Source organism: Mercurialis annua, linkage group LG1-X (assembly GCF_937616625.2).
Source record: "Mercurialis annua linkage group LG1-X, ddMerAnnu1.2, whole genome shotgun sequence".
In the NCBI taxonomy this organism is placed as follows: Eukaryota; Viridiplantae; Streptophyta; class Magnoliopsida; order Malpighiales; family Euphorbiaceae; genus Mercurialis; species Mercurialis annua.
The window spans coordinates 40,762,437-40,782,287 of NC_065570.1; the positions used below are offsets into that span (position 1 = coordinate 40,762,437).

The following is a 19,851-nucleotide window of genomic DNA, read 5'->3' on the forward strand; positions in this document are numbered from 1 at the left end:
TTCATTCCAAGCTTAATAGCACACTACATAATAAATTCACAAAACCCCAAATCATGACTAAGAACCCTAGAATTTCTTTCATCAAATCATCAACAATCAACCATGGACTTCACAAATTACTTACCTTACCTTAGCTTTAGGAGTCATTTGCATCCAAGATCATGAGTTTTGGTGGAAAAATCATGATCTTGTGTCCATGGGAGAGGGTACGGTTTTCATAAGTTAAAGGAGAGAAAAGAGAGTCATTTTCCTTTGCTTAAGAAAATAAAGAGAAATGCTCTTTTTGATGAGTTTTGGACAAAAGTCCATTTTGGCTCAAAGTGGCTAAATGCTTTCCTTAGCTCAAAATGGTTAATCTCACTTAAACTCAAATTTCTAATTAACTGTCGTACTTAACTTTTAGAAATCCTTTTCCGATTAGTCCTTATTTATTATTTATAATAATAATTCTCATTTTGAGTTATTATTATTTCTCGACATATCTTTAATAATTCTCATGTCGTTGTCCATTTTCCGACCTACTTGATCTAAATTACGAAATTTTAGAACTTGTGAGATTGTTTTCTTATTTCAAAATTTTGGGGTTATTACATTTTGGCTTTCCACGTAAGCAAAAATGTTGCGTTTTTGCGTGAAACCCTTTTGTAGTAAAAGGTATATTTTAGTTATTATTTTGCAAGAAAAATTTGTTTTGTGACCTTTTTGTAATTTGAGAAAAGGTTGGTGACCTACAAAGTTTAATATCCTATGGTTGGCTTTGTTATGTGATATACGGCTTTGTATTTGTGGTTTGAGTTTTAGTTTTGGATCGGGTGCATTGCATAAGCGTTAGTTTGTCGTTTTGCTGTTTTTGCCTGTTCAATGATCGTTAGGTTGATTGAACAATTGTTGAGCTTTTAAAATTTTCAAAGATCGTTGAGAGTTTTGGGCGCTCGTTGACTGTGTGCAGTATGTAAACAGAAAAATCGTTTTCAAATTCATTTTCACTCGAATTTCTCAAACTTAAACCAGAATTCTCTCAACTCAAACCTAAATTTCTTGATCCTTAGCTAACCTTTGTTAGTTTGGAGTTGTTATTGATCCTTGGAAGATTTTATTCAATAATTTGAAGTCTTTTCATACATGCAAAAGTTTTAATCACTTGGTTTTCCAAAAGGAAGTTTTAACCATTCATTCTCAAGTTTTAATTTTGTTTATTTACATCAAAGAATCATAGGGCGCCAGTTTTGCGAATGGGATAAAACCCTACCCTTTTAGCAGTCAATTACATTGACTTTGCTACGTTGAGCTTATATGAACCACCTAATTGTACGTCCTCCAGAAATGAATCCAAACTGCAGTTGGATGTATACGAGACATGATAGAGGCTTCCTACCGCCATATTTTTTCCGTAAGCTTGAATAGTTTGTGAATTTTGATGTACAACATCCCGAGTGTATGAGTGGAGAAGAGATAAAATGCCCATGCTCTAGGACAAAATGTAGAAATACGAATTTTCGAGATGTAGAATTTGTCTGGATTCACCATGGTGAGGTGAATTTCCCTCCTGTTGTTCAACAGCCGACTAATAAATATGATTACTATAATGAGGGAGGGGGAGATTTAAACTCCGGACAGAGAATGGTTATTGATGATGTTGGTCCTGAAGTTTTGAGGAAGAGGCCCCGAATGAAGAAGCTCGAAAGTTTTTTGATATGATGAGCGCTGCAGAAAAAGAAATATGGCCCGGAAATAGCAGACACTTGCCCTTGTCCGCATCTATGGAAATGTTGGATATTAAGTGTCGACATCAGTAGTCTATATCTTTGATTGATGACACCTGCCGTTTAATATAAGAACTGCTTCCAGAGAATAACAAAATGCCGAATTTTTTTGATCAAATAAAGAGCAGCGTGTATAATGTGATCGATATAGAAGATTGATTATGATCCTTAAAGGATTAAGATGTGTTAAACACGATCAAACTTGTTTGATATATTCCCAGAAGAAGATCCTCAGGAAGAGGACTTCGGGGAAGAAGAGTTATCAAACGAGTCCGATGTCGAGGAGTACCGGAGTAAGCATTTTTGATTTAGTGTACGGAAATATCGCAATCTGAGGGAGGATAGAGATAGCCAACGGTCAGGCACAAGTGGCTCTGAATCAGGTTAGGAGGCAAATGCGCTCCTTATCACAAGGAACGCTACTAGTGGGACTGTATTCCACTGACTTTCCGCCTATGGTCGAGGGAATTCCAAAGGTACATGATGTGTATGATAAAGTATAAGGATGTAAAAGTAGATTATGGATAATAAGAAATCAGTTAAATTAATCAGAGTTAAGAAAAGTACGGATAACATGCGTAAGACGCAAGGAACTCGATAAGAGTGATCGAGGAAAAGGAAAAGAGAAAGTCACGTAGAAAGATGACGAGAGGAGCAAATGAATCAAATTTTATATAGTCATGAACACATAGAAACAAAGAAGGGTAAAGATGACAGAGAAATAGGATCGGACCCACTGACAGTTAAGATGCCAGTAAAAGTATAATAGTACAATATGTAAGTAATCGAGAGCGCACGACGCGATAATTCAGGCAAAAGAAACTGCAACCCATTATTTAATTGGTGATCGACGTTTAGAGTGTCGAAAAAAGAAATATCAGAAATACGAGATACGAAAGAGATGATACCAGTATAAGATCGGCTTTACAGACGGCCATGATGACAGTACAAATACGATAAGACGATAAGTTACAATTGAAAACGTACTACATCGGGAAATTTAGAGGAAAAAGGCCACGACTCTCTATTAATGATCGATGTTGTGGATATTAAAACCAAGTAATAAGCGATATATGAGATACGATGAGGAGGAAGGCAAAGGATGCAATAGAAGATAATCAAGAAACACGATAAAAGCGTGAACAAGGAACGCAACAAGTTATCATAGGATCATAGCATTTAGACTATTAATCCAATTGGTTAACTAAGGACAAAAAGTCAGAGAAAAATTACGAAGGAGTACATCTACGATATGGACAAAAGTATGAATAATAAGTGGAATAGTAAGATCATGGGTAGTAATGAGAAATAAGCTTAACGCTACATGATAGTAAAGAGAAATGATTTGGAAACTATGAGCCAAACTAAGATTGAGAATTAGAAGGAAGATATAGATAAGAAAGAATTAGATTATGTTGATAAATGCTAAAAGCATCTTTGAAGATCGATAGATGAACAATGTTAAGAAGACGACAGAGAAAAGAAAAGTATAGATGAAATGAGAAAGGATGATGAATAAAAAGATCAAGCATGGAGGGAGCAATGATGTCATCAGAAGACATTCTGATGTAAATATATAATTGGAAGAAGATTAAGATCCCCAATTAAGAATTATAAGCAAAGAAAGCTTACCTGAGTATTGGTCACGCGCTGTCTTATAAGAAGTCAGCGACCAATATGAAAATCCTATCTGGTTAAAAACCAGATTGATGAAATAGATCGAAGTAAAGTAAGAAGGGATAAGGAATTTTAAGAATAGTGCGTCATGGTACAAAAAAAGGGAAGTAGGTCAATAAACATACGAGATATATTGACACAAGAATAAGAGTAAATAAGCTTTACAAGGAAAATAAACAAAGATATACGGATACATCATGAGGATTCACCTCATGGATAACCAAGATAAGCGACGATAAGAGAAGTAACAGTAATACAAAAGAGGATAACGGATAAGGGAATAAGTTCCTAGCACTACGATGAATAACAATGTGATGACAGGAACAACAATATAAAAGAAACTACGTAAGTAAAGAAGCATGAGCTAATTGAGTATTCACATTACTCAACAAGGAATGATGATAAGATTAGATGTATTGAACAAAAGTAAAGAATCAAGAACAAAGAATCGTTAGTACAGATGAATACGACTAATGTCGTCATAAAAAGGAGATATCGACTGTCGAGGATTATCGTCCTTAGTGATAAAGTATCGCTAGAGTGAACTATCGTTAGATATCAGTATTAAACTAAGAGTTCATAGTATTGAATGTCAGATAAAGGGCAAACGCAAAGATTGTGTTATAAAATAAAGAGAAGAGATCAAAAGTAAGGTTGTCAGTGATAACTGACATCAAAGTGCAAGAAGTAGACAAATTGGAATGACGATTCCATGTGCTGACCAGTGTCATAAGATGAATACGGTATCCATACAATAAATAAAAATTCTAGATGTAAGGGGTATTAAAGTAAGAAAAGAATGTGAAAATTCGAGGACGAATTTTTATAAGGGGGAAGAATGTAATACCCCAAAATATTTAAGTATTTAATTGGACCATGTGTCCAGTTCTGATTCGCCAGGGTGGCGATATCGGAAATAATTTTCAAGAAATGAAAGTAAATAAGTCTTTAGTAGGTCGGTCTTGGGAAAGTAATTATGCGAAATTTAATATCATATTCCAATTCTAAAGTTGGAATTTAAATTAAAAGGAAAAATGTCAAAAAAAGTCTCAAACTAGAGTTCATGGACTAAAGTAGTAATTTAATCAGTTAAGTTTCGAAAGGGGAAATTATTTCGCCAAGGTCCGCAAAATGTTTTATAGTATATGTGGTAAAAGTTTCGGGTCAATCGGATACCTTTTAAAATTTGGACGCGGATGCATTACGGTGTAACCTGGAGGTCGTGATATGTTGCTAGACGTCACTCTCGATCTACGAGAATTAATAATTAAATAGGATTTAATTATTTAATATAAGAAAGGCGTTTCTTATGTCTCTCGTTGCTATATAGATGTGAACCTAGTTAGTCACACACAATAGAGTGTGCAACCGATTGAGTTTACTAAAGATCAATTTCATATGGATACTAGCATATCTCGGAAATTAATCTAAGATGAAAAACAAGTACAAATTAGGGACTAATTTGTAAGAGTTATAAATTAGTAGGAACCTAATTGTACTATATCCAAGTTAATTAGGGACTAATTTATAAGAGTTATAAATTAGTATGAACCTAATTATATTTTAACCAAGTTTTATGATTATAAGGCTTAAGTAATTAATTAGTGTAATTAATGATACTTAAATCATTAATCATAAGCTAATGGAATGATGATGTCATGGTGATGATGTAATGAGATAATCTTATGTCATATATGTGATGTCATATGATGGCATCACCTATATGATGTCACCTATGTGATGTCACCACATGAAAGGTGTCATGTGGTGGCAACACCTTTACTTGGTGTGTGACACCTAACATGCAAGGTGTTGCATTCTTAAGACATGCTCTAGCCTATAAATAGAGCATGTCCTTGCTCATTTCACACACCACACAACACACATCTCATTACAAAGTTGTAGAGAGAGAAACCACTTGAAGGAGTTCAAGAAGTCATCAATCACGGGAAAAACTTGGCGACGTTTTTCATACATCCGAGCAAGGTAGTGATCGCGGCGAGAGTTTGAGCTTAGGGCTGCTCGACAAGAGGAACTCTTGCAGATTACTTCAAGGCGAGGATTCAATCGGACGCATAGTCGTGTGGACGAGCTTAAGGTCACCGTACTTTCGGGACTACAAGAATCGTTGGAGAATCGACATAGGTATTCTTCTTATGATTCCTAGATGCGTGCTTTAATTACTAAATGATATGACGGTCCATTTGTTGTTGATATGATCAACTTTAGGATCCGGATTGTTGGAATTTCGATTTTGAATTGAAATATATGATCCGGACCCGCGCCTCCCGGTGCGTCAACAATTTTTACAGAGTTTAACTAAACTATGAATTTGCCTTTTTTTTCTCAGGACCGTTTCCAGAAAGAGCTTGATGCAACGACCCAGTCTCAGGCAGCTGGGGAGGGGAGTACGTCGACTCCTGAGTCGATCGACGAGCACGAGTTGTTTTTGTCTCTGAAGGCAATCAAGAAGCAGCGAGTTTACGATATTGGTTCGGCTTCCGCATCCTACGTCGGCCAGAGCAGCCGATTGCATCGCAGATCATCCCAGACACTTCAGCAACCGGCGGTTATCAGTGAGGAGATCGAGCAGCGTATTGCGAGAGAGATTGACGAGCGGGTCGCGCAGCGGATGATCACTGTGGAGGCGGGTTTGGAGCAGCGGGTCGAGCAGCGAATCTGTACTGTAGAGGCGGGTGTCGACGAGCGGATCCGTACTTAGCTTGTGTGGCTGATGAAAGCACTCCCACCTGATTTACGCCCGCAGTTCCCACCTCCCCCACCTGCTGATGACACCACCAGCTTATATTTGGCTTTTATGATACATTTACATGATAATATATATTTACTGTTTCTTGTGTGTGTGAATGGTCTATTTAACAGGTCTAATGAATAACTGAAAAAAATATGAAAATACGCCGTATAAAAAATATCGCAAAAAATCAGACAAATTAGCGACCACTTTTATCACTTTAGCGACGAATTTTTCCGTTACTAAAGGCCTAGGAAACGACAATATCTTGCAATTGGCGAAGGAATTTTCCGTCACCAATTGCAAGTATTTACGACGGCTTTAACGACGGACAAGTCCGTCGCTAATTTACCGACGGACTAGTCCGTCATTAAGTGGTCAGCAATTGGTCGGCTGGCCCAACCAATTTGCCGACCGAATGTCGCCAAATTACCGATGGAACAATTCGTCGGTAATTTGGCGACAACTGCTGTTTGGACTCGCTATTATAATTAGCGACCCAAAAAATACCGATGGACGGATTTCAAATGTTTAGCGACGGAAAAATTCATCGCTAAACACCTGTTTTCTGGTAGTGTATGTCCAGTAAATAAAGCCGGTAACAGATAAGTCAAGCACAAGAGTTTCGGGGAGGTCCACGAACCCTAGTATTTGGTCCGATGCACGATAATCTTACTGGAGGCGAGTAAGATTATCTAGTCGGTTAAAAGGCATTTCGTAGTTGAACTAGGTGGTGATTCCATTTTTCAAACCATTTCTAGATCGAGAAGTCAGCCATAAGGCTTGGGCGAGCGGCCCCCGAACCCCGCTCCGCTCACAGTAGGGTTCGAGATTGAATAGGAAAGAGATTCTTTATTCGAGTGGAAGTCTTATGAATAAGCTTATCTTCCTAAGTAGGAGTTTGTGTCCAAATAGGCAAGATATCCCGTAGATCTGGTTTTTGGGCGAATCCCTCAGGCGACGCGCTTTCTCCGAGTGTTCGGGAATTCTGGCTTATCCTGGGAATTCGGATGATTCCTCCTTGGATATTCGGTCAAGGCGAATCTGATGGATTCAGTTACCGATGTTTCGTACTTACCCTTTGCGTGAGAGCTGATATTCTTTTGGAGGGTGCATCTCGTGCGACTCAGATCCACTGCAATTATGATAAGATTCGGTATCAATCATTAGCCCCCCCCCCCCTCCCCCCGTGCAAGTGAGCTAAAGTTTTGGTATTTATGCTTTGGTAAATTTTAGCTTTATTTGGGGCGAGTTAATTCATACTCCGGCGTGGGGTTTCGTTTGCTTGTTAGGATTTTCATATTTTTCTTTTTGTCACGTGTCAATCATCTGCTGTTAGCTTTTCCGGATTTGAGACAAGTGTCTCCTTTTGGTGACTTTTTTGTGCCATCAATTACATATAAAAATAGACCATTTATGCATTCTTCTCTCTTTTATTATTTTTCAGTTGTTAAAGTATTTGTTCAGTTTTCAGTTTTTTAAAGTATTTTTTCAGTTTCTTCTTCTTCTAGTTGAGTATTTTTTCAATGTACCTTTTATTTATTTTAGAGAGTTCATTGACTTAAAATTAAAAAAAAAATTCTTTATATATAAGATGCTTTTTATTTTTGATAATATGCTCTCTAAATTAGAGTATACTATTAGACATGCTTTTAAATCTTTCTACTGCTTTTAAAAAATAAAGTAAAAACACTAAATGCGAACAAATTAAAAATGAACAAAGGGTCAACGCGCCCCTTGAACTTGTGACACGGGGTCATCTAATCCAATTTATACTTTTTTTAGCAACATACTCTTCATTTTTGGGTAAAATAACCCCATAATTGTATTTTTAAAATGCGTAAAATACCAATCGGAGGTGAGAGATGCAAAAATGTAATTAAATACTAAATTCATTTTTTTAATATAAAAATATAAACTATTGGGTTATTTGATTTAAAAATGAAGAGTTTTGGGGTTAGTTGCTCAAAAAAAGTATAAATTGGGTTAGATGACCCCGTGTCACAAGTTCAGGGGGCGTGTTAACCCTTTGCTCAATTAAAAATTGTAAGAAGCTAAACAGAATAAATAGGAAAGATAGAAAATAGAAAGGAAAGAAAAATAGTATTAAATGATTAAGGGAGGACTTAAGTAGCAATTTGCCCATTCAATTTATAAGTAATGGGCAATTAATACACAAATTAACTTTGTAAATTAACTTGTGGGCAATTTAATCATGAATTTGCATATTATGGGCAATTAGCCCCATTTTGACAATTTGCCCCCTAAATTTGTAAGTTATTTATCACTCAATTGGCAATTTGCCCCAGCAAAGTTTAAGCTATTTTTTCAAAATGGGGCTAATTGCCATAATATGTAAGTTCATGACTAATTTGCCCACAAAATTAATTTATGTGTTAATTTACTCATTGTTTACAAGTTGAGGGGGCAAATTGCTACTTAAGTCATTAATGGAGCGTAGTTAAAGAAGGTTAAAAGAGTGAGGAGATTTGGGCGGCCCTTTTTGTGCAGCCACTGAATAAGGCAGGCAGCCATAGAATAAGGTTTGAGCGTAGATTGGTGAAAATGGAGGAAACTCTGATACCATTTAAGAATCTTCATAGCAGAGAGTACCAAGGTCACAAGAAGAAGGTATTCCATTTCTTTACAGATTTTATAATATTTGTTTACCCAATTTTGATTCACTTTGTAAATATAACAGGTCCATTCAGTGGCTTGGAATTGTACTGGCACCAAGCTTGCTTCCGGTTCTGTTGATCAAACTGCCCGTGTCTGGCACATTGAGCCTCACGGTCATGTACGTTTTAATCTCATCTCTGCATAAAGATTGTTCTTTATCATTTCAAATTGATTGTGGTATATATTTATCTAGGTCAATATGAAATTCTATTTCGCCTTTTCCAAATGCAAATATTTTGCAGTGTTGTTTTTCATCATTTTGCTGAGTGTACTGCTGGTTTCTGCTTCTCTATCGGTTTAAATTCCGTCATCACATTTTTTACTATTAATTTTGACTCGGGAGTTCTGTTGTTCATCGCCAAGGAAATATGTGTTTCAGGGTAAAATTAAAGACATCGAATTGAAGGGTCATTCTGATAGTGTGGACCAGCTTTGTTGGGATCCTAAACATGCTGATCTAATAGCAACTGCATCAGGTGACAAGACTGTTCGTCTCTGGGATGCTCGTAGTAAGTACATCTTATCTTCAATCATCATCTCTTAGTGAAATCTAAGTTTCAATTTTTGTTTTGTGTTTTTAGTTTAGCAACACTATAAAACCTAATCAACACTATAAAACCTTCCGTTTATGGTATAGAACACTATAAAACTTTGGCGTAGGACTGGTTTTGATAACTACTTAGATGCTAGATAGGTTGGATTTCTACGACCATGAAGTTATGCAAACAGGAATTCACGAGAAGCAAATTAAAACAAGGAATAACATAGTTGGGCTATTTCAAGGCACATTTAGCACTGTGACAGCTAGAAGGTGACATTGCTCTGAGTTTTGTGGACACTTTTTCTAAAACACCGGTGTTAGTTGATGGCATCTTCATTATGGTTTGAAGTAAATGATCTTGAGGAAATTTGAAGTTTGCTATTAAAATACTTAAAGATACTTGAGCATCATGCATAAGCTCCCCTGTGTGCATCAAACAATTAACAAGATACTCAAAATTTAAAAATTGTCTTAGTTTTTTTTGCTGACTACATTAAAAGTATTATTGCAAGCATTTATGTTGTTGTAGTAATTCTAAATCTTCACGGGACTCTAACTCTACATAATATATGAGAAACTTGTTGTTACCAATTAGATCATTATTTAGACCCACAATACTTGTGTATCCTATTGAAATAGTTGGACATTACCAATATTCTATGCATCTTGATGTACAAGATTAAGAACCAAAATGTATGATAACTGCAAGTAGTATCACCATAGCTCTTAGACTTTAAGGCTTAACATTCTTTGGACTCCTTCTGTCTTTATATCTTTGTACACTACTGTCATAAAAAAATTAAAGTTAGCTTGCTTTTGTTTTCTGCAGGTGGAAAATGTTCCCAGCAGACAGAGCTTAGCGGGGAGAATATAAACATCACATACAGACCTGATGGCACTCACGTAGCTATTGGGAACAGGGTATGCTCCTTATTTAGAAAAGTTTTCTTTTCTCTCTATCTATCATAATGAAATTTGTTTACAATATTTAGTTATGAATATGTGCAATCACAAATTTTCTATGGGATTGTTTGGTTGTAAGCAATCTTTGCAGCATTCTAAGCTATATCTGTTCTTTAATTTAATGTAGGATGACGAACTAACCATACTGGATGTTCGCAAATTTAAGCCAATACATAAGCGCAAGTTCAATTATGAGGTAAGTCGAGAATTCAAACCAACAGCTTTCTTTTCTCATCAGATTGTGTATGAGGCTTTGATTAGTGTGGGCCACAGACAATTTTTTTTGTAGTACACATAAAATGCTTTTGGCTTTTATGTAACGTCATCATAGAGACCATTCTTAAAAAGACATGGACTTGATATATAAACCAAAATAGGACTTGTATGTAATGTGTGCTGACTTCATTTTACCTTAGACTTTTTACTGGGTGCTTTCTTGTGCAGGTAAATGAGATTGCATGGAATATGACAGGAGACATGTTTCTCTTGACCACTGGGAATGGTAGAATAGTGTTGCATATGGAAAACTGTTTTTCCTTTTCTCTATACTATGATGTTTTGCATTAGCAATACCATATCTTTAATTTTAAATCTGTCATGTACATTCCTTCTGGTCAGGCACTGTTGAAGTGCTAGCATACCCATCTCTTCAACCACTTGATACAGTCATGGCTCATACGGCCGGTTGTTATTGCATTGCTATAGATCCTAAAGGAAGGTAAGCCGCAAAACTTTTCAAATTGCCTATGTTGTATGGAATCGTAGAAATAGGAAATGTTTAAACAAGAAACGCTGAAATAATACTTTTACAAGAATAGATTATAAATATAAACTTTTGAGTTTCAGAAGCATTTCTGAAAACAAAAATTGAACGCCGAAACGTTGGACTCAATAAGTTTCCGTGCCACATAGCAAATTATTGTAGGCAATTAACATATAACAGCTGCTGCTGCATAGTGTTATCAAAGCTTACATAGCTTGTGATTTTATTATGGGACTGTTAGCTAATCTATTCCCATGACAGATATTTTGCTGTTGGAAGTGCTGATTCTTTAGTCAGCCTTTGGGATATCTCGGAGATGCTTTGCGTGCGAACATTTACAAAACTTGAGTAAGTTTATGCATTTCTCTAGTAACATGTTTGCATTTATAAGGAATTGGGATCCAATTCCAAATACAAACTGAATCCTATCTAAAGGTTTTCTTTTTATTTTAATTTTTGAAGATAATTAAATAAACTTTACTCATTTTTCTAGACATAATATGAATATATATTATTTTCATTAAAATTATAGACATTTCCTTTCATTTGAATTGCAATTTAAAATGTTCTATAAAAATAATAATATCCATATCCATTTTTGCGGATAACAAGACCTAGCAGTTGATGAATATTTTATGTTGTAAATCGCAATCTGATGATTTCTTCTGATTGGATACCCATTTATTTTCTTCACCTCATAGCTGACTTGTTTTTGCTTGTTCTCTCAGATGGCCTGTCAGGACAATCGGTTTCAACTACACAGGAGATTATATTGCTTCTGCCAGTGAAGACATGTTCATCGATATTGTATATGCTCATAAGACTTATCTTTTCAGTTTTTGAGTATTTGTTTCTCGACAGATTTTTTGCCTCTAATGTAGTTTCTGATGATCATTGTTATGCTGTGTGAGACAGTCCAATGTTCAGAGTGGCCGCTCAGTGCATCAAATTCCTTGTAGAGCTGCAATGAACAGCGTGGAGTGGAATCCCAAGTACAATTTACTTGCATATGCTGGGGATGACAAGAATAAATATCTAGTTGACGAAGGTAGTATCGCAATCTTTCACTGTACTTTCTAAGCAAAATAAGAACATCTTATGGTTTCCATATATTGTTTATATTCTGCTTTTTGGTGCAGGTATTTTTCGGATATATGGATTTGAGAGTTCCTGAATTGTAATAGATGACCGCAGAGGCATTGTTGTTGTAACATTAGAAATCAGGTCTCCTTTTGCGGGGTTGGCCTTGAATAATCTGTCAAAATATTTATATATTTTTATTTAATTTTTTTTACCATAATATAATTATTTTAAAAATATATATAATTAATTATATATTAAGCGTATTGCAAAATTAATATTATATCATATTCAAAATAAAAATATTCACATGCAAAATTTGCTTGAGAAAACCACAAAAATATACATATTTAAATAGAAAATAACCAAAATACACACCAATCTAATAATTTACATTGATACCAAAAAAAGGTAAAAGTTTACATATTCTAACCAAACCACTAAATAGGAGACACGTGTCACACTCAAAGCCAAAAGAAAAGGTCAAAAACGTGTGATTTTTTGGTCAAAAACGCGTCTGACGCGCGTCTGAAATGCGTCTGACGCGCGTCAGAAACGCGTCTGACACACGTGGCTGTCACATGTCAGCACGTGTCATCATGTCAATTTAATATCAACATGTATCATATATGTATCTGTTATGTATCTGGACTGTATCACAGCTACATATAATATATTTTAAATTAAAAATTATATGTATCACATGTTTTAAAAACGCACAAATTATATTACAAAATAGTATATTATATATATATATATATATATATATATATATATATATATATATATATATATATATATATATATATATATATATATATATTGTTTCTAATATGTATTCGACATATGTATTTGAAAAACGTATCTTTCTATTAAATATTTGATGCTTGTCCCGATTTTTTTTTCATGTTGCACGAGTTTTCACTTTTTAGCTCAATATATTATTTACATCCATATATTTATGATGTATTGGCCATATATCTATAGTGTATTGCAAAATATAGATGATACATTTAATATTTATTTTATTGAAAATTGTGAGTTGGAGACCGATTCTAGAAATTATTATAATCAATGATGTATAATAATATTTATTTCGTTAAAATAATTAAAAAAAGATAAGAACATGTATTTACGATATATCATTGGCGTATCTATGATGTGTCCAATATGTATATATGTGATATATACATGAACAAACTGAAACAATAACAATGTAATATATTCATAAACAATAATTTTTTTAATACATATCAGCGATGTATTACAATGTATCTATAATGTATCATTCATTTTGAAATTTATTTTGTTCAAAATAATCATTCTGAGTTGGAGATGGATTTTAAAAATTATAATCAATGGTGTATTCAAAAAAATTATTTCGTTAAAATAATAAAAAAAGGATAAAAATATGTATCTACGATGATATGTATTTATAATGCATTGGCGATTTATCTACAATGTATTAGTGGTGTATATACAATGTATCGTTGATGTATCCAACATATAAAAATTATATAAATTATATATAAAAATTGCTTCTAATATGTATTCGTTATATGTATCTAAAACGTGTCTTCCTATTAAGTATTTGAAAGTTTGCTCCGTCCTTTTTTTTCATGTTGTATGAGGTTTTGCTTTCAGCTCAATTTATTGTTTATATTTATAATGTATTTACGATGTATCGGCCATGTATTTTCAGTGTATTGAAGATATAGATGATACATCGGTAATGTATTAAAATTTTATTATTAATTTGTCTGCTCTATATCCATGATGTATCGATGGTGTATTTATAATATATCGGTAATGTATTACGATTTATCGATAATGTATCGGTCAGTTTTAAATTTATTTCGTTAAAATAATCCAAAAAATTTAAACATGTATCATCTATGTATCTACTATGTAACTGCCTCTGCAAATGCCATACTTTACAAAAAATGCTCTCGAGGACCAACATTTTATTCAATTAAATTCAATCTCAAGCAAGCCAAACAGCCAATATAGACTTAACTTCTGTATTCACATTATATGCATGCCCATGATTTAACATCTACTAAATGTATAATGTTATCCCAATAATCAATACATGGAATCACACACTTTTTAATTGCTCAATTATTTAAACTTCATTGTGCCATAAGAAATGCAACCATGCAATAGATCTAACATTTGTGCATGCATATTCTAGCGTTAACTTCATCAACTCTGATAAGCCCAGCCATTGTTTCTAAGTGCCATAAGGAACTAAAGTGGATTCCAGAAAAAATAGAAGAAACAACCAACTTACTAGATCAACGCAATAAACCGATAGATTGAAAAAACACAATCCTTGAGGCAAAAGAAATGTAATGACAAAGAAGAGCGAGTCACTGTAGACCCACAAGCTTTAACCTTTACCCATAATAATCCATCAGCCGACACCATAAACAAAATCCAAAAAATGCAGCAAAAATCTAAACATTTTAACAACAAATCGTTGCAAAAATTGCAGCAAATCCGTCTTTTCCTTCCTCCTTGTTTTTGCGTCTGCTTCCGTAAAATCACCAGCAACCGCAACGTCCCATCAGGCACCAAACCACCTCACCGCTTCTCGTACTCCACTCTCCGCCGCGCCATCAACTCCTTTCCCCCTTCTCTTTGCCGGCCAAGCTGGGTTCTTTACTACAGATATAAGTTTGGCGATAGAGGAGAGCGATAGCGTACACTATAGAGATGGTATGGTGCTGTTTAAGGTCAAGAACTGAAGTTTATGTATGAGCTGGATATTAGCAACAATTGGTTCGCCGGAAAGTCTTTGAGAGATATAAAAGCAAATGGGTAGAAAATGAAATAACTTTAACACGTCAGCTAATTTATGTAAAAGTAACTTGGTATAAGAGAAAAGATTAGGAAGTGTTGGTAATTGGGAAAACATATACCGCTTTCTTAATTAATGTGTAATTTTCTCAATTTGCTTTGTAAATACTCCCTCCGGTCCATAATATTTGTCGCATTTGAGAATTGTTTTTGGTCCATAATATTTGTCACATTAGAGTTTCAAAAAAGCATTTATTGCTATTTTTCCAAAATTATCCCTAGTAATAAATACTTTGTAAGATTAAAAAAACTAGTCAAACATAAAACAAGTGGTAATTAATATGGATAATTTAGTAAAACTATACACAAATCAAGACATATTTATTATTTTCTTAATCTATGTGAAATGGTCAAATGCGACAAATATTATGGACCGGAGGGAGTAATTATTTGAAATTGAAAAAATATTTGATTAATTGTTTCTTATTTAAATAAACAGTTTAAACTCAGAGTACATTTTTTTCATTTAAATAACTAAATATGTCAAACTATTCTGTAAATAAATTATAAACTAGAATATTAAACACTTTGGGTCATAGAGATATTCCAAGATTACAGAAAAGGCATTAAGATTCAAATTGTTAAAAAATAATCACTAACCGTCTTAAAAGAATGTCATTAATTTTATCGTTAATTACAAAACGGATACTACGTTATATCCTGTTATTAAAAAAGAATACTGAATTATGAACCTTTTTGTAATTATGGCATTCCACAGAGGATAAAACACAAAAAATTTAGTGTGTTTTGCCTCGATTAACATCATTAAATAATTTGATAACTTAGTGACTGTTTTTTAACGATTTAAATTTTAGAGATAATGTTATATAAATTTAACAACTTTACATGTTTGTCATTTTAGTCACGCTGCTTAAAACCCGTCATTTTCATACACTAATAGCCAAATTTTTTTAAATTGATATGCCGTTTAGATATCCGGCGAAATTCACTAACGTGTTACTATCTGGTTTGTGCTGACATGTCACTATTTGGTTGTCAACTCAGCGATTTTCACTCGGTTTATCAATTTGAAAAAAAATGGTAGTTGGTGTATGAAAATGATGATTTTTATATGGTGTGATTAAAATGACAAAACGTGTAAAGTTGGTGAACTTTTATGACATTAACCCTAACAACTACTCCAAATTATGGCAAAAAAATTGAAAATTGAAAATTGAAAATTGAAAGTAAATTGTTGAATTCAAACTCGTAAATGTGTTTAAAAATGTGAAAATAGGAGAATATAAATGTTTTTGAGCGTTTAATATCATTGGGGGTGTTTTTGGAATTTTGTTCAGGGCTTCTATTGTTAATGTGCTATTTAGAGGTTGCCTCTCAAATCTTAGGATGAAGCTCCCGACCTTTTGTCTCTTAGTTTTCCACGTTATGTAGTAAATCTTCATGCTTTAACTGTTACACATGTTGCATGGTTTCATTTCCCACGCCTAAAACTTCCCATAGTCGCGACCCAAAATTTCGGGCCAAGACTGGCGCTAGAAAATGAGAATGGTAGTTTCGAAACCCGTAACAAGACTAAATGCAATAAAAAAATTACGCAAGCAATCACTATAAACTACACACATAAATATATAAATGCTTTCGTAACAAACTATTTAAAGCGTTGTAATCACAAACTTTCACTTAAACTCTGAAAAAGATTTACAGAAATCAGGGTCTTACGTCGCAATATCTCATATCTAGCATAGCCTTGTTTCTTAGAAAAAACGGTTTAAGCGCAGTTTTTCAAAACCATACAGTTCTGATTATATCAGAGTAAAACCATGGTTTTTTAAAACCGTTTACCTTAGCTAACTGCAGCACTACTAACAGGAATTTCCTTTGTACATACTTCCCAAAACACAGACTTCGGAACAAGGATAGAAATTTGTTACTTTCCAAAAAGACTATTTACCTGAAAAATGGTTATATTAACAGGGTCAGTTAAAACTAAGTGAGTTTATAAGTTTACAAATGATTATTGCATAAAACATTCAAACAATGCTATAATCAATCATTTATATGGATCCACGTCTAACAGTGTTAATGAAACTGGTCGTGACACCTATATTTTAGGGCAGGAGCAAGTAGGTCCTCTATGAATTTTCAATCTCAATTAAGCCCCTGGCATTTAAAAATCAGCTCATCCAAGCCCTTCCGACTAACAGTGTTAATGAAACTCTCTGTGTCGTTACTCCTGCCTACGTGGAATGTCCATGTCATTTATATTTTTAATGTTCAATATTATTTTATTATTTAAATAAAATTTTAGAGACTTTTTTTTACTTTTTGTTCTATTTTGTGTCTTTCCTCTTCATCTCTTCTCCTTTTCTCCGCCGTCTTTACCACGTTTTCCGCCTCCGCCGGTTATAATTTTACAATTATCTATATTCATATGTTCGAACCCAGTTGGGATCGAAAAGACGAACATACCAGACGTATGTCTTTTCAAACCCAGTTGAGTTCGATCAGACAACGACAATGTTAGTTTGTATGTGTTTACACCGGCCCAAATAATTATTGGATAGGAGCTTCATGTGGGCTTACAAGGGATTCGGGCCCAACGAAAAGTCTTTTAATTATTGCTTTTTCTTCTTATTAGGAATTTGTAACTCATTAGGAGTGTTTTATCTTTTAGAATTTTAGTCCTAATTGAATTAGGAGTCTTGGTTATGAGGAGCTATAAATAGCTCAGAGCTTCATTATTTTTGTATCAACAAATCAATCAATCAAAAACCAAGCCCAGTGCTTTTTATCCCGCAATCTCCGGATTGTTTTAATTTAGGAGTAGTTTTCGGTATTAATCTCGCCTGAGTCCGTGACTCCCAGATTATTATCTTTTAGATCACGTGGTTAAGTGTTTTTAACCAAACAAGCCCTGTGAATATCTGCATAGGTTCGTTAAAGTATCAAACCTCAAACCGATCCCGATTATAAATTCAAAGATTCGAGTCCGGAATATTTCCAGGCGAACATCTTTTGGCGACTCCACTGGGGACCAGTTTATGGTTAGCACAAAAACGGACTTTAAAGACGATTCCAGGCACGCTCGGTCTATACGCCGACAACAACGGAAGGAAGGTGACATAGTAGACGAATCAGATTCGGATAAAGCAGAAACCATGGCCAAGGACAAACAGGTGAACCAATCAAGCAAGGCGCCGAATACAACGGACGCCGAGGGGAGCCTACCTAAGGACAAGGTCGACGACGCGACCGATGACATGATGGACTACTCACGCCAGCTTCCTCCTTCTCGCCCTTCTTTATCACAGGCCGACTTCTCGGCCATGAGGGGCGAAATAGCACAAGAGAACAAGCAAATGTTCGACGGTGCTATGCATCAGATGTCCGAAGTAATGAGGAACATCATGGCCGACCAAACGTCGGTCCAGAGGCAGATCCAAGGGAACTTAGATGGCCTCAACAAGGCAATGGAGAACCTAGGGCGATTATTCTCTGGGCAATCCGCGGCCGATCAAGGGCACAGAAGGGCCGAACAGAACCAAACACCGAGCCGTTTTGGTCAACCAGGTGGTTCGGCCGAACAACAACCCAACAAGATGGGGTATACATATGGTTCCGTTAAGCTCTTAACAAGGAACGAGGCCGAGTTCTCAGGAAGGGCCGATCATCCGGGAGCAAGCTCGTCCAACCCACAAGGCGAGGCTAGACCACAGGGGGAAGCTACTGGAGCCAACACCCAGGAGCCCAACACGGGCGAGCGATCGTACTCCGAGGGAGGCGATCCAAGTATATACAATCAAGGGCAACTCGTGGACATGCTAGAAAGGCTCGGGGTGGACCTTCGACCTATGCCTCGCCCATCGTACATGAAACCGTATCCAGACTGGATCGACAAGTTATATCCTTTCCCAAGGGGGTATAAAGTGCCAGAGTTCAGCTTGTTTTCGGGCGAGGAGAAGGGCCAATCGACGGTTGAACATGTCGCCAGGTTTTCAGCCCAATGCGGCGAAGCAGCCGCTCACGATTTCTGGAAGCTTCGGCTTTTCGCCAGTTCTTTGACGAAAATGGCGTTCACGTGGTACTCTAGATTGTCACCCAATTCGGTGGACACATGGAAGGATCTCGAAATCCTCTTCCATGAAGAGTTTTACAGAGCACCACCTGATGTCACCCTAGCTGACCTCGCCCGAATCTCACAGCTACCGAGTGAGTCGGCAGAGAAGTACATCGGCCGATTTAGAAATCTCAGGACTAGGTGCTCCACCAAAATGTCAGAGGCCGATTGCGTACCTATGGTGGTAAGAGGGATGAGTTTCGCCATGAGGGAACACTTCGAGGGCCACAGGTTTCGTGACTTGTTCGAGCTAACGAACAGGGTGACGAGCTACGAAAGACTCCTCCAGGAAAAAGAACAGAGGAGAGGCGCATCTAAAGGGACCTATTACAAAGACCAGCTTGACGTGGCCTTGGTGTCCGATAGCGAGGATAGTGGTTCCGAGGATGAAGTCAACATGGCCGAATTTTTGGGAACAAAACCCCTGGAATGTTCGGCCTTGCGAAAGCCTGGCTTTGTTAAAAGGAATAAGACCGCGGTGGTACAAAAAGAGTATTCATTCGACCTGACTAAGGCCGACGACATATTCGATGCCCTGTTGAAGGACGGGCAGATCGCCCTAAGCGAAGGTCATACGATTCCACCGACGGAGGAGCTGGTCGGTAAAGATTACTGCAAGTACCACAATTCCTGGAGGCACAGTACGAACAATTGCGTAAATTTCAGAAATGTGATCCAGAAGGCAATTAACGA

At 35.8% G+C, this 19,851-nt stretch overlaps 1 protein-coding gene across 1 annotated transcript; it reads left to right on the top strand.

The window, feature by feature from the left end:
- The first annotated feature begins 8,671 nt into the window (after positions 1-8,671).
- LOC126666319 (THO complex subunit 3) lies at positions 8,672-12,457 on the top strand. Its single transcript, XM_050359336.2, has 11 exons — positions 8,672-8,823; positions 8,894-8,989; positions 9,251-9,380; positions 10,242-10,333; positions 10,503-10,571; positions 10,820-10,877; positions 10,994-11,093; positions 11,400-11,486; positions 11,867-11,945; positions 12,054-12,186; positions 12,278-12,457. Exons 1-11 carry the CDS (start codon positions 8,758-8,760, stop codon positions 12,310-12,312), a joined length of 945 nt encoding a protein of 314 aa, XP_050215293.1. The 5' UTR covers positions 8,672-8,757; the 3' UTR covers positions 12,313-12,457.
- The last annotated feature ends 7,394 nt before the right edge of the window (positions 12,458-19,851 follow it).